Genomic DNA, 14,161 nt, shown 5'->3' with positions numbered 1-14,161 from the left:
GGCATCTTCCACCCTTCAACATGTAGTTCAGGACCTGGAATATTAGGTCCTTCATTGAAACACCTGTGAACTCATCCTTTTTTGGTGTGGAAGCAAGTCATCCTCGCTTCGAGCGACTGCCTATGGTGATGATGATGTTATTGGACTAGTATTGTAAGGGCCTGGACTAATGATCCAAAGACACGAGTTCAAATCCCATCACGGCAGCTGGGGAATTTAAATCCAATTAATTAAATCTGGAATAAACATTTAGTATCAGTACTGGTGACCACGAAACTACCGGTTTGTTATAAAAACCCATCTGGTTCACTAATGTCCTTTAGGGAAGGAAATCGGCCATCCTTACCTGGTCTGGCCCACATCATCATCACAGGCAGTCCTTCGAAATCGAGGAAGACTGGTTTCCACTCAAAGTGGGTTCTCAGGTGATTGTACAGTCCAATACGGGAATTACAGTCTCTGTCACAGGTGGGAAAACAGTGGTTGAAGAAAAGGGTGGGTGGGGAGTCTGGTTTGCCGCACGCTCCTTCCGCTGTCTGCGTTTATTTCTGCATGCTCTCGGCGACGAAGCTAGAGGTGCTCAGTGCCCTCCCGGATGCCCTTGCTCCACTTTGAGCGGTCTTGGGCCAGGGATTCCCAGGTGTCGGGGGGGATGTTGCACTTTATCAAGGAGGCTTTGAGGGCGTCCTTGAAATGTTTCCTCTGCCCACCTGGGGCTCGCTTGCAGTGTAGGAGCTCCAAGACGATGTGTCCCGCTCAACGGAACTGGTCGAGTGTGCTCAGTGCTTCAATACTGGGGACGTTGGGCTGATCGAGAACACGGAGGTTGGTGCGTCTATCCGCCCAGTGGTTGTGATTGACTCTTAACTGCCCTCTGAAATGGCCGAGAAAGCCATTCAGTTGTTAAAGGGCAATTAGGGATGGGCAATAAATGCTTGCCAGTGACGCACACATCCCAAGAACGAATAAATATTTTAAAAACTATTCAACGAAGAGCAGGGGAGTTCCCTCGGGTGTCCTGGCCAATATTTATACCTCAACCGACACCTAATACAGATTATCTTGTCATTATCACATTGCTATTTGTGCGCAAATCAGCTGCCATGTTTCCTACATTACAACAGTGACGACACTTCATAAAGTACTTCATTGGTAAAAAACGCTTGGGTCACAAAAGGCACAATATAAATACGAGTTATTTCTTTTGCTATTACGACAGGGTTCTTTCAACGTGTGACCACTGACAATGTCTGATGGTACTGGTGTTTTACTGCTGTGATCTTCCACCCAATCAATCACTGTGATGTGATTTACAGCAGCAAGAGTTACTCCCAGGCTTGGCTAATGTGTTAGTGCCATTAGGCATGTCAGAAACCAATAACAATTATTGACTGTCTATAAACATAATAGGTTCCGATTGATAACATATTTTGTTATTGATCCAATATTGCAAGTGTCAGAAAATTCTCCACCCAATTACTGCCCAGTTTTGCCAGAGGTCAGGCTTTTTTTGCTGATCTAACCTGGCTGAGATTGTTTCCAATGCTGCATGAAATGTAATAATTGCTCTGTTTTAACCAGTTATTAATGCATGGTTCCAAAGTACTTTTGACTTTTACAATCATTCGCTATTACTATAGTCCTCCATGGATGAATTTAGACAGTATCAGGCCGCATGTTAAAATAAAGCCCAGTCTGTAAGATGTAATTTATGACTTTTCCTTTTATGAATAATGAAACCATTAAACTAATGAATCATGAATACATGCTAAAATTTCAGAATGTAAATCTCATCACAACAATTATAACACAGCACCACAAGGAACGATAATCTTTGGAATATATACTTCTGAAATGTTTTGGGTATCACAATAATGTTGGCCCAGAATCTGCTGTCAGCAGCAAAGTGAAGGCGTTTGCTGCCGGCCCCTGATTATGTTTGCCGATCCATGTGTCGAGAACTTCGGGGCTTCCGACCTACAATTCAATTCAAAGGAAGTTAATGGGGATCCCCTTGTGCGAACTGCTGGGACATCAACAGGCCCTCTAAGCAGCCAATCAAAATGCAGAATTCTCACAGACAGCAGACCAGGAAGTGAGTAAGCTCTTAAAATTCTAACTTTAAAAAAATGTTAGGGATGGCAAAACAAAGATTGGGGCTCTCACATGGGGAAAAGGCAAACCTGAAATAAAGACGGACATACTTTTTTTTTTGAAAAGTTTCTTAATTTTACATTTTTATTAAAGCGGACAAATTTCACAGTTAATTTTTGCAGTGTGAAATTTGTCCACTTTAATAAAAATTAAAATGAGTTTCCTTTTGGGTCTAACTTTTAGTGGGGAATTAAACAGCATACTTACTGCGGAAGAGCAGAGTTTTTGTCAGCTTCAATGATTTACAAGATTACACTGATTGCCGGCTCCGTGGTGGGAACACAGCACAGCCAGTTTCGGAGCTGTCCTTGATACACTGCAACTTCAGGATTTCCACATGCGCCAGATCCCAAAGTTGCAGTCAGTTTGAATGACCGCGAACGCTGCCAGTTTGCTGTCATCCCGACCACAAAATCCAGCCATTTTGTCCTATAAGGAGAGATTGAGTAGACCAGGCCTATCTTCCCTAGAGTTTGGAAGAATGAGGTGATCTCATTGAAAGGTATCAGGGGAACAATTCAGGGCGTATGCACCTCCTGTTAGTGGGGAACGCTAACGGGGCGCGAGTGACTTTTCGCCCAGTCGCGGCACCACTACCAACTCCTGTGAAATTCCGCGGGAGTTTAGCGGCGGCGGTAACCGGTAGCGCCCCGCTCCACTGCCCCGCCGAGGATAACGCCATCACCGTGCGCAGTGACCTGTTTTTGCCCCGATGCCCGCGACAGCTTCACGGGGCGCGTACCTGGCTGTAGGCCGCTCGCGGGGCGATAATTAAAGGGGAGGTACAGGAGGTTAAAAAGTAAATGCCGACTTACTGGTCGTGACCCTCCTGATAGTGGATCGCGGGGCCTGTGCTGCAATCTTGCAGCCAGGCACTCCGCTTGTGTGCGAGGCTGCTGCCACGGTACCCTGCTCCCTGACGGTCCAGTGATGGCCCCAATTCCTGGCCACACAGTCGGCAGCTTGGTCCTCCCCTTTAATGACGGGGAAAACCCTGTCTACACGCCACCAGTAGCGCTGCGAACTTTGCGGAGGCTTTGCGCCGCTCCCGCCCCCGAGAGGAAATGCAGCACAATATTTTGGGCAGCACTTCCTCTCGGGAGCAGTAACTCGAATATAGTTCGAGGGGTGGGACTTCCGTGCCTGACGCAGGAACTCCCGCCTCGAGGCTGTTACCGTCCCCAAACGGGGCCGTACTGAATTGTGCGGCCATAAAATGCTGAAGGAGCTTGACAGAGTTAATGCTGAGAAAATGTTTCCCCTGGTTGGGGAATCGAGAACGCTGGGTCACAATCTCAGAATAAGGGATCGGTCATTTAGGACTGAGATGAGGAGAAACTTCTTCACTGAAAGGGTTGTGAATCTTTGGAATTCTCTACCCCAGAGAGCTGTGGATGCTCAGTCGTTGAGTATATTCAAGACAGTGATCGATAAATTTTTGGGAACGAAGGAAATTAAGGGATATGGGGAAAGTGCGGGAAGGTAGAGTTGAGTTAGAAGATCAGCCATGATCTTGTTGAATGGCTGAGCAGGCTTGAGGGGCCGAATGGTCTATTCCTGCTCCTATTTCTTATGTTCTTATTTTATGTATATATTTGCAAAATGGTGAAATACCATGAATTAATATCTAAACCATAACAGAACCCAAAGTATAAAGGAGAGTCATTCGGGGTAGATGATTTAAGGCCCACATCAACATAATAAATGTTCAAATTCTTCCATTAGAAGTAAAGACAACAGTGGATCCCAAATGCATGGCTAAGTGCAAAGATTTTATAATGTAAACCTTGCCCTGACAATTGTGGCGCATGGAGTCCGACAAATGAACATCTTTGCCAAATATGCTTGTCAAAGATTTATGGGCAGAACAACACGTTATAAATCTATGAAAATGAGAAGATCTCGATTACATGCTACGTGAATATGTAAATGCGGGCAGGATCCACAGTAGGAAAGCGCGGGCATCTGAGGCATGGGATTCCTGGAGCAGTTCAACAGACATGGTTCCATGGCCAATGTTCAACTTTTATATGAAATGGAACTTTTAAAACACATATGTAATATCAGCAATAAATCCTCTTGTGGGTCATTTTTTTTTTTTAAGTGCTTCTGAAGTACTATTGTATAAACCAACAGAACATCAATATTTGTAAGAGTGGAACTTTATATTAAGTTCTCCGTGACTAACAGAGTACAACACAAATGCTATTTTCCTTTATACAATTAACTCAAAAGTGTCCATAAGCCAACCTGTTCTCTATTCACACCATGCCTCTCCTGGGCCTTCCTGTCTTCTATTCTACTGCTTCTCCTCGGGGCAACCTGAGGGCCTGTATCACAAGAGGTGATTGGCTGCTCCTCTTGGACAACAGGCTCAATAAACTGAGGTTGATCTCCTCTGGTGGAAACTTACCCCTGTGAGAGATAGCCTCTGCTTGTGACTGGGCAGCCTAGTGTTGCTTTCTACATGCCACTTGTGTGGTGCTCTGAGGGGGAAGGCCAGAGGCCTGGCTGGTGCTGCTATCCTGAGAGCAGCAGCAACATGGAGGTCTCCTCCAGCTATTGGCACCGGGCCCCGAATCTGTGCCTCACTGATCGGTGGTCCGGCTGGTCCAATTCTGAAAGCCCTGAGAGAACAGCAGCCCCCATCACGGTCCCCAGGGCCTGAAAGTCAGTACAAAGACAGGAAGAAAGACTGGCATTTAAATAGCACCTTTCACGATAACTGGACGTCTCAAAGCACTTTACAGCCAATGACATACTTTTGGAGAGTAGTCACTGTTGTAATGTGGGAAACGTGGCAGTCAATTTGTGAACAGCAAGCTCCCACAAACAACAATGCGATAATGACCAGATAACCTATTTTTGTTGTGTAAATTGAAGGATAAACATTGGCCAGGACACCAGGGATAACTCCCCTGCTCTTCTTCGAAATAGTGCCATGCGATCTTACATCCACCTGAGAGAGCAGACGGGGCCTCAGTTTAACGTCTCATCCGAAAGACAGAAGAGTACCGTCTAATCTATCCCCTAGAGCTGTGCTTCCATGGAGGAGATGTCACTGACTTGCCTCTGACTGTTTCTTTGATAGAGGCTGTTGCAGGTTCTACTGATGTGTGCTCTATTGATGTGTGCAATGAAGGAAAGGCATCCCTGACGTTCCTGCAACTGAAGGTTGCAGAGTCACAGTTGTCATTTGCTTCACATCCTGAGAGAGACTTCAGAGCCTACATGATCCTCGAACATCCTTCGTTTCAGGCGATTGCTCCTGAGATCGCGATCACAAGATGCCAAGAGCAAGGGCAGCCTTCTCCTCAGCCTCCGCTAGAAAATTGCCGCATTCTCACCCCCTCCTCCAGCTTCCTTCTACTCTGTGAATCACCTGGGGCCTAACTCTAATGAAATTTGCCTTGGGTGATCGTATCTGAGCTGGTGTGTGGGGGTGAAGAAGTAAATGACGCAGGGAGTGCGATCAAGAGGATTGTGGAGTCAAGGGTTATGGGGAACAGGCAGGGAAGTGGAGCTGAGTCCATGATCAGATCAGCCATGATTTTATTGAATGGCGGGGCAAGCTCGAGGGGCCGTATGGCCTACTCTTATTTATTATGTCCTTATGTTCTTATGTGGCAGAGATTCGTGGGACAGAATCTTGCTCCTGGGTCTTCAGTGTGATCCTGTCCTCAACATCAACATCATCATAGTCCACGAGTAAGAATTATCTCCCCCCTGCTGCTCCTCATCATCATTATCTTCTTCCTCTTTATCATCCTCTGTTTCCACCCCTTCCCATTGATGGATCTGTGTGAAAGGAGGGCATAGGCTAAGAAAGGTTGGAATTAGCTCCCTTGGGAATAAGGAGACGGCGATGGGTGTGGAAACATTAGGCTGTGGGCTTCGTCACAAGCATACCATGGCGACTCTGAAGGTGCACACCCACTAACCTGCTGCCTGCACGGGTCCCGTCAATCTCCCCATCTCCCATGGCTCAAGCAGAGTGCCTCCCCATGGCTTGCTCCTCATGGGGAGGTCAGATCGCGAATGTTTGGAATGCTCAAAGGCCAGTGCACCTCTTCTGTCCATAGGAAAAATACACTGTGCTATTCACCTCTGGCAAAGCTGTGTGTCCATAAACCCAAATCTTTGCCTTCTTTCTCGACCCTCTGTAAATTTGAGCTCATTCACAACTCTGCTGCCCATAACCTAATTCGCACCAAATCCCGTTCACCCATCGCCCCTGTGCTCACTGATCTACATTGGCTCCCGGTTGGGCAATGCCTCGATTTAAACATTCTCAGCCTTGTTTTCAAATTACTCCATGACCTCCCCAATCCATCCTGCAAATTCACTGGGAGGATAGACGCACCAGCGTCAGTGTTCCCGATCAGGCCAACGTCCCCAGCATCGAAGCACTGACCACGCTCGACCAGCTCCGTTGGGCGGGCCACATCGCCCGCATGCCGGACACAAGACTCCCAAAGCAAGCGCTCTACTCGGAACTCCTACACGGCAGTCGAGCCCCAGGTGGGCAGACGAAATGCTTCAAGGACACCCTCAAAGCCTCCTTGACAAAGTGCAACATCCCCACCGGCACCTGGGAATCCCAGGCCCAAGCCACTCTAAGTGGAGGAAGAGCATCCGGGAGGGCGCTGAGCACCTCGAGTCTCATCGCCAAGAGCATGCAGAGGACAAGCGCAGACAGCGGAAGGAGCGTGCGGCAAACCAGACTCCCCATCCACCCTTTCCTTCAACCACTGTCTGTCCCACCTGTGACAGAGGCTTTAATTCCTGTATTGGACTGTACAGTCACTTGAGAACTCATTTTTGGAGCGGAAGCAAGTCTTCCTTGATTTCAAAGGACTGCCGATGATGACCGACACGGTTGTCTGACTGATCAGAACACACGGATGATGAAGTTAGCAATTTTCCCAATGAGTGTTCTGTGGATTTTGCAGCAATTTTCTTTGGCATTCTTGGACCAGGCTGTAGTCATCTCCTGTGCTGTGCAGGAAGGATGCAAGTCATACATTCGAATGGCACTGAGAGAGAGAGCCTACAATGAGTGCTGGTGCTCTAACTCCAGCAGGCCTCTTGCCCTTCCCTTACTGGCAGAGGCGGATATAACATTGAACAGATCAGAACCCTGCCATCTGGCTATTTGAAATATTATATATGGCAGTTACCAGAAGATCAATATGATTAGCAATTTTGTAGCTGATTGGATTAATAGCTAATGGGATCCTAATACCATTTGCCGAGAGCATAAGCTAGCTATTGTATTACAGAGGTAAAGTCAGCTGAGAGCCGTGGTTATTTTGGGGCACTAATTTTAATGATTTGTGACCAGCGACCTACATTGTCTCCCAGTCAGACTGGAAAAGAGTCAGACTTTATCTTCCCAATGCAAGATTCTGTTGAGGGTTCAATTCAGAGAGTGGCACCTTTACCAAATAGCAGTTTTCATCCAATGTACAGCATACAAAGCAAAATATGGGGATCTGTACAAATGCTGCCACCTTCTTCACATCTTATTGAAATTGGCAGTTGTTGATGTAGGGAATATTGTATTTTGATTTCCCCGTGCAAAGGTAACATATTTCAATTGTGTTCGTGTCACAAGCCGTTCTGGCAATAGAAAAGTACTGCCTCTAATGTGAAGTCCTTGTAAGGGATAATCCTGCTGTTTGTAATAGCGGGCTGCACTAGTGCGGTGCACTTCTCCAGTAATATCTTGGCCTTGCCCTCCATTATATTGCATAATTCAGTGTTGATCAAAGTGCTGTGACTGTGCTGAACCAGACTCAATGGGAATGGAACTTATCAAACACAAACGTTAATGATGCCAGCTTACTCTGCACCCGCTTGTTCAACCGCAGGAACCGACAGCCTTATTTCCCCACAATAGGTCAGGCAGGTTAACCTAAGACAACACAATTTGCAGTTTAATCTTTTCACTTGAAGCCAGGTGCAACAACACATTATTTTCCTTTAGCAGTCATTCACCAACACTTGTCCATTCCACATTGATCCAGGTTGCATTGTTCATCAAGCATGTGCACGCTATGTTCAAAGCCTCTCATTCACTACCGATGAGCCATCCACTGACTAGACATGCCAGCTTGAGCATCAGTGTTTCTCTATGGGATGTTGAACACATTCAAAAGACATACAAGTATCAAGCTTAAAAAAGTATGTGATTATCTTTATGTAAGCCTGTTGGGTATAAATTACCTGAGTCAGAGAGCGCCAGTCCATGTGGGCACTGCCTATGTAAATGTGCTTCTTGTCCACCACCCAAAAAGAAGAATGAAGCTTGCCACCGATAATGGGAGTCATGTTGATGTATTTCACCAGTGCACCTGGGAATTAAACAGCCAATAACTAGTCATTAGTTGCTACCTATCAGCATCTTCAACCAATGCAATGAAACTTAGAGGACGCAATATGAAGCTTTCTCGCCACTGAGTCAGAAGGTTGTGGGTTTGAGTTAGTTATAAATATTATCGCGTAACACTCTTTAAAAATTGTGCATGCATAGGAGTAAAAATACCTATCATAAGGGTATGTGCTCACCACCACCTTCTCAAGGGCAATTAGGGATGGGCAATAAATGCTGGCCTTGCCAGCGACGCCCACATCCCGTGAATGAATTTTTTTAAACTAGCTCTTTATTGGATGACTCATTGTTATTAAGGTCAGAAGCATGACACAAACACAAACACACAATGCATTATTCTGCTGTTAAGATGTCGATGTACTTTAGTTGACTCATCCCTTTAAAGGCACAGAGTATAATTGCTGTAAGTGAACAAAGCCTAAGGTTAGTCAGAGTTTAATTGCTGTTTAGTGAAGAAAGTTTGTTAATTGGAAGGTGCTTGTAAATTTCTGACCCCAGGACAGAAAAGAAAGCATGAAATTGTATATATTCTTGACATGTTTAACCATCATAGCTGATGGGCGATATCTGAAGTCTGATGATACTCTCTCAGCTTTGGCACAGACTAAAGCAAAATCTGTAGCATTATTTAAGGCAAGTTAGACGTTATAATGTCAGGCGCAATGTATTATATGGAATTGTGTCCTTTTATATTACAAATTTCCCAATCACCCCTGACGTGTTTGGTATTTCCCACTGGAGACGACAACATGGCCACTCATAAATGGGCGGGTGTGCTGTAATACTATCCAAAGGATCATCCAAATAATCTTCTGTTACTTGTGCCATAGCAATGTCAGGCGCAAGGGATGCCTTGTTCATCCCCGATGTCCAGTGTTGCTGGATAGGGTGGTGAAGGGGGGCCTTTTAGAACGTAAGTGGACAAAAAAGTCTATGCAAAGAGTTGCAGAGCCAATGAGGCAGTACTTGGCGTCAGAAATGCTAAAAGTCGTTGACAGAAATGGCTGCTCAAGAGTTAACATCATCTGAGCAATTACAACTCCTAACTGAAGCCCAGCACTGAACTGCAAATGTAAGCAGAGTGAGTGAATTATGAGCCAGCTGCAGGTTTTGGCGACAAAAGAGACTTAAAAGCTCCTGACCATAATTGGTGCTGATGCTGTTGATGTGTACAGCATTTATGGCAGGCGATCAAAGGGAAATGTAGGAAGTCTTGTAAGTGGGTGAACAGAATGCCCGCCTCTTTCAGGCGCACGGCTGCTTAATTATGCAAAGAACGAATGAACTTGCATTTATATAGCGCCTTTCATGACTTTGCAGCCAACAAAGTACTTTTGCAGTGCAGTCACTGGGTGTGCCACGCATGCTCCGTCTGTTTGTACTCGGGTGGTGAACAGCCTAACCAGCGGTTCATAAGACTGGACTGCGTGCACTCCGAACAAGAAAACATCGTTACGGCTGCTAGCTGAAACATACAGAGCAGGCAGGTCCCAAGTTCAATCCCTAGTCTGTAAAGAATGAAATAATCTGAGAGCCAGACCCTACCATTGGCCCCCATGGCTCTTGTTAGGGAGGAGAAATCTGGTCATGGTTCTCGCTCTCTCTTCCTGGGGCCCCTGCAGGAAGTCTGGATGTGTAGATTTCAGGGGGAAGGGCAGGATTCTGTTCGACTGTGATGCCCCTCCGTGGGCAAACAGTGCCTCAATATTGGGGTAGATTCTCATCTTTGCCACGTGGGTGTTAAGCTTCACCCAGGCAGATCGCTGAGAGGAAAATCTGGCAGGGAGGATTGTTGGTAGCAGATCCTCCTTCCATTTAAATGAATGGAAGGAAATTCCATGGTGTTTTGTGAGGGGGTGTGATTCTCCCCACCAAATGACATATACAAGAAATCTACCCCCACTGTCTACATATTGAAGGGCATTGAGTGCCGGTGGAACTGTACCCCAACACCCTCATGGCAGTAGAAAGAGAGGGGTGAAAACTAATGGAAAGAGGAGGAAGGATTGAGAAAAAGACCGAAAAGATACTGACACTGACCACTAAATACATCCAGAACAGGAAACGAGAGAGACCGAAACCTGGCAGTTTCATCAGATTTATCGCAAAGCTTTTACCAAAATCGTCATCATAGGCGATCCTTCGTATCGAGGATGACTTGCTTCCACGCCAAAATGGGGTGCGTTCACAGGTGTTTCAATGAAGGAACTATATTCTAGGTCCCGAACTACATCTTGAAGGGTGGAAGATGCCTGTGCATTTTTTTAATGTGTGGTGTCCGTTGCACAGCAGCCACCACACGGGCTTGACAGAGCTAGGTCTTGGTCCACTGTCAAGGATTAACCAAGGCGACTGGAGACCAGCTCTGCTGCACGGACCTAGTGCGCACACATATCGCACTGCAATATGTGTTTACCAAATGTACCGAGCACCATCGGAGCAGGCCGGGGAGCAGAAGGAGCAGCGTGGTGGCGTACCACTCCAGGGAGCAGCACGTACTGGAGCAGGAGAGTGACAGCAGCGAAGAGGGCGACTGGATTGGACGTCACCAAGATCCAGGTCGCTGATTGGAGCGTGGGCAGGTACAGCAGGAGCGGCGAGGGTGGGGCACAGGAGCGGCGAGTGATCATGGAGCGACGTGATCGGGGTCCAGGAGAGGCGTGAGTTCGGGGCCCAGAAGAGGCGAGGGTCCAGGGGCAGCACGGGCCAGCCCACACTGCGATATGTGTGCGCACTAGGTCCATCGCCGCTGGTTAATCCTTGCCACTGGACCAAGACCTAGCTCTGTCAAGTCCGTGTGGTGGCTGGTGTGCAACGATCACCACACGTTAAAAAAATCCACGCACAGGCATCTTCCACCCTCCAAGATTTAGTTCTGGACCTGGAATATTAGGTCCTTCATTGAAACACCTGTGAACTTTTTGGCGTGGAAGCAAGTCATCCTCGATACTAGGGACCTCCTATGATGATGATAGGAAGCTGGTATTATAGTATGGTATTATAGGAAGCTGACAGTTAATTAACTGACTATAAAATATATGGCGCTCAGTACAGGAAATATTTCCAAAACATGATAAGTTGACAGCAGGTGCCATTGCTCTGTGAGAATGTTAGAAAGCAAAGACAAAATGCTGAAAATAAAACCGAATTGCAATTAGCTCCCAGTCTAGAGTAATTAGAACCCTTAGTTTCAGAGGAACACAAATAAGTCTTTGCCTAGTCAGCATTTGATGACATTATCAATAATGTCACAAGGGAAGTGCCTGTCTGCAGGGAAATTAAACCTCAGAGTTATTTCACACTATGGGGACAGGTGTGAGCTTGTACAGGACATAGTCTGCTTGCAGTTGTCCTTTCGTTCTGACAACCAAAGTACAGACCTACCCGAGGATGAGGTAAAAGGGGGCTATGAAGAATCAAAATTAAACTGAGTTCTGGTCAGTCTGTTCTCTTGCTCGGTCAGTCTTGTGTCAGACATGCTCAGTGGGCAGCGCCTCGCCTCAGAGTGGGAAGGTTGTGGGTTTTACATCCCACTCCAGAGACTTGAGCACAAAAATCTCGGCTGACACTCCAGTGCAATGCTGAGGGAGTGTTGGAGGTGCCGTCTTTGGATGATATTAAACCCAGGCTCCCTAACAATCCCATGGGACTATTTCGAAGGAGACCAGGGGAGTTCTCCCCAGTGTCCCAGCCAATATTTATCCCTCATCTAACATCACGTAAGCAGATTATCTGGACATGATCTCATGCTTGTTTGTGAGAGCTTGCTGTGCGCAAATAGACTGCCACATTTCCTACATTACAACAGTGAGTACACTTCACAATGTACGTCGTTGGATATGAAGTGCGTTGGAACATCCTAAGGTCGTGACACACGCTACAGAAATGTAAGTTTGAGAATTTAAGTTATTGGAGGAACTTAATTGTAATTAGGGAATATTTCCACCCATTGAATATGTTAATCAATGCTATGAGTTATCAGCTCCAACAGCTTCTGAAACACTTTTCATCTTGGTAATTATTATTTGTAGTCAAGAAATAGGCTTTCAAAAGCTTAAAGAAACATTTTGATGCAATTTCCATAGAGAACCTATCCATAAATTTAACTCTCCATCACCAGTGTCGTTTATACCCATCCTATTCCTACTTGTTCAGGAGGGGAAGGGAATGGGTTAATCCACAGACAAACTCAAGCAATTCCACGCCTCGGTTAACCGACTGAGAGATTCTAATCTCTCCGTCCCACCGTGCTGCTTTCCCTGCCACTCACAGCAAAAGTTACCATATTGGAGAAAATTGAGGATGAAATTAGGGTTCAAACTCAGACCTCGCAGTTGGGCATTTAAGTGCTAAAGCTACCAGTCAGCTAAATTGGAAAGATGAACACTTTCCTGATCCACGTATTTAAAGATGTTCCTGAGTTAGGAGGTCAGTAGGTTTCAAACCTAGAAATTATTATAGTGTAGTGATGGCCTCGTGGCAAGTTATTGGAGACCAAGGTTCACCAGCAAGCACTGAAGAGCAGTGACAATTACAAGCTGCTCAACCACTTGACTAGCCACAGTAAACAAAAAAGTGTACTGTGAATCTTAGGATAAAATGTCGACTTACCATTGGCTTTCAGATTTGTTGTATCTTGGGACCCAAACTGGAATTTATTAACCGGTATTCTCAGCCCAATGTTGCGAGTATGCAGCTCCAGCAGCTTCTCAAATACCCTTTCACCCTGGTAAAGGTCATTTTGAGACAATAAAAAAGGTTTTCCAAACCTTAGGAAACATTTATCTCATTTCTATATGCTTCATTTATCATATTGCATTTTTCCTGTGTGTAATTTATTTCTTCTTTGCTTAAGAATTCATCGCAACACATTGCTATTAATAACTGGTTGATTTATTAACAATCACACTACACATTACCAGTTCATCCACTAGGCTCATAACTGCATACCCCATCGTGGATGACCTAGACCCAACTGACTGGGGTTTTATTGAGTCTTGTGAACATCACGTGACTGGCTAGGCCACTCACAATGCAACAGCTCTACAACTCTTTTGATAGGAGACAAAATAAACATTAGTTCAAGTGCCCCCCCGATCTGGGGGACACTCCAGACACTTTTCAACTGCCCTTTTTTTTGTGTTTTTTTTTGTGATTTTTTGGGGGCATTAAAATCATAAATTTTACAAGTGCCCCCTATAAAAGGGGAGGGGGACACTAAAACTGGCAATTAAAACAAATTAAACTTTAAAACATATAAAATCAAATTAAAATTTGGTTGCCAGGGGTAATAATGCACTTCAGTCCCACCGGTGCACAACAGCTCTACAACTCTTTTGGAGTAAACAATATTAAACATTAAATCTTAAGCATTAAATCGTGCCCCCCGATCTGGGGGACACTCCAAACATTTCCCAAGGCCTTTTTTGTTTTTTGGGGTTTTGTTTTGTATTTTTGTAGGGTTTTTTTGGGCTCTAAAAATATAATTTACAAGTGCCCCCTATAAAAGGGGAGGGGGACACTAAAAACCCAGCAATTAAAACAAATTAAACTTTAAAACATATAAAATCAAATTAAAATTTGGTTGCCGGGGGTAATAATGCACTCCAGTCC

The 14,161-nt window shown here is 45.5% G+C and overlaps 1 protein-coding gene across 3 annotated transcripts in view; it reads right to left on the bottom strand.

The window, feature by feature from the left end:
- Positions 1 to 14,161, bottom strand: part of pld5 (phospholipase D family member 5) — a 109,565-nt gene that overhangs the window by 76,739 nt on the left and 18,665 nt on the right. For all 3 annotated transcript variants that reach the window (XM_070889238.1, XM_070889235.1, XM_070889237.1), the window contains exons 3-4: positions 13,160 to 13,274; positions 8,383 to 8,510 (exon numbers count right to left, since the gene is read on the bottom strand). In XM_070889238.1, the coding sequence (XP_070745339.1) occupies positions 8,383 to 8,510; positions 13,160 to 13,274 (243 nt within the window). The remainder of the gene's footprint in view (positions 1 to 8,382; positions 8,511 to 13,159; positions 13,275 to 14,161) is intronic.

This window comes from Pristiophorus japonicus, chromosome 9 (genome assembly GCF_044704955.1).
Source record: "Pristiophorus japonicus isolate sPriJap1 chromosome 9, sPriJap1.hap1, whole genome shotgun sequence".
Taxonomy (NCBI): domain Eukaryota; kingdom Metazoa; phylum Chordata; class Chondrichthyes; family Pristiophoridae; genus Pristiophorus; species Pristiophorus japonicus.
Note: the sequence above shows the minus strand (reverse complement) of the source record. Positions and strands in the feature narration are given on the sequence as shown.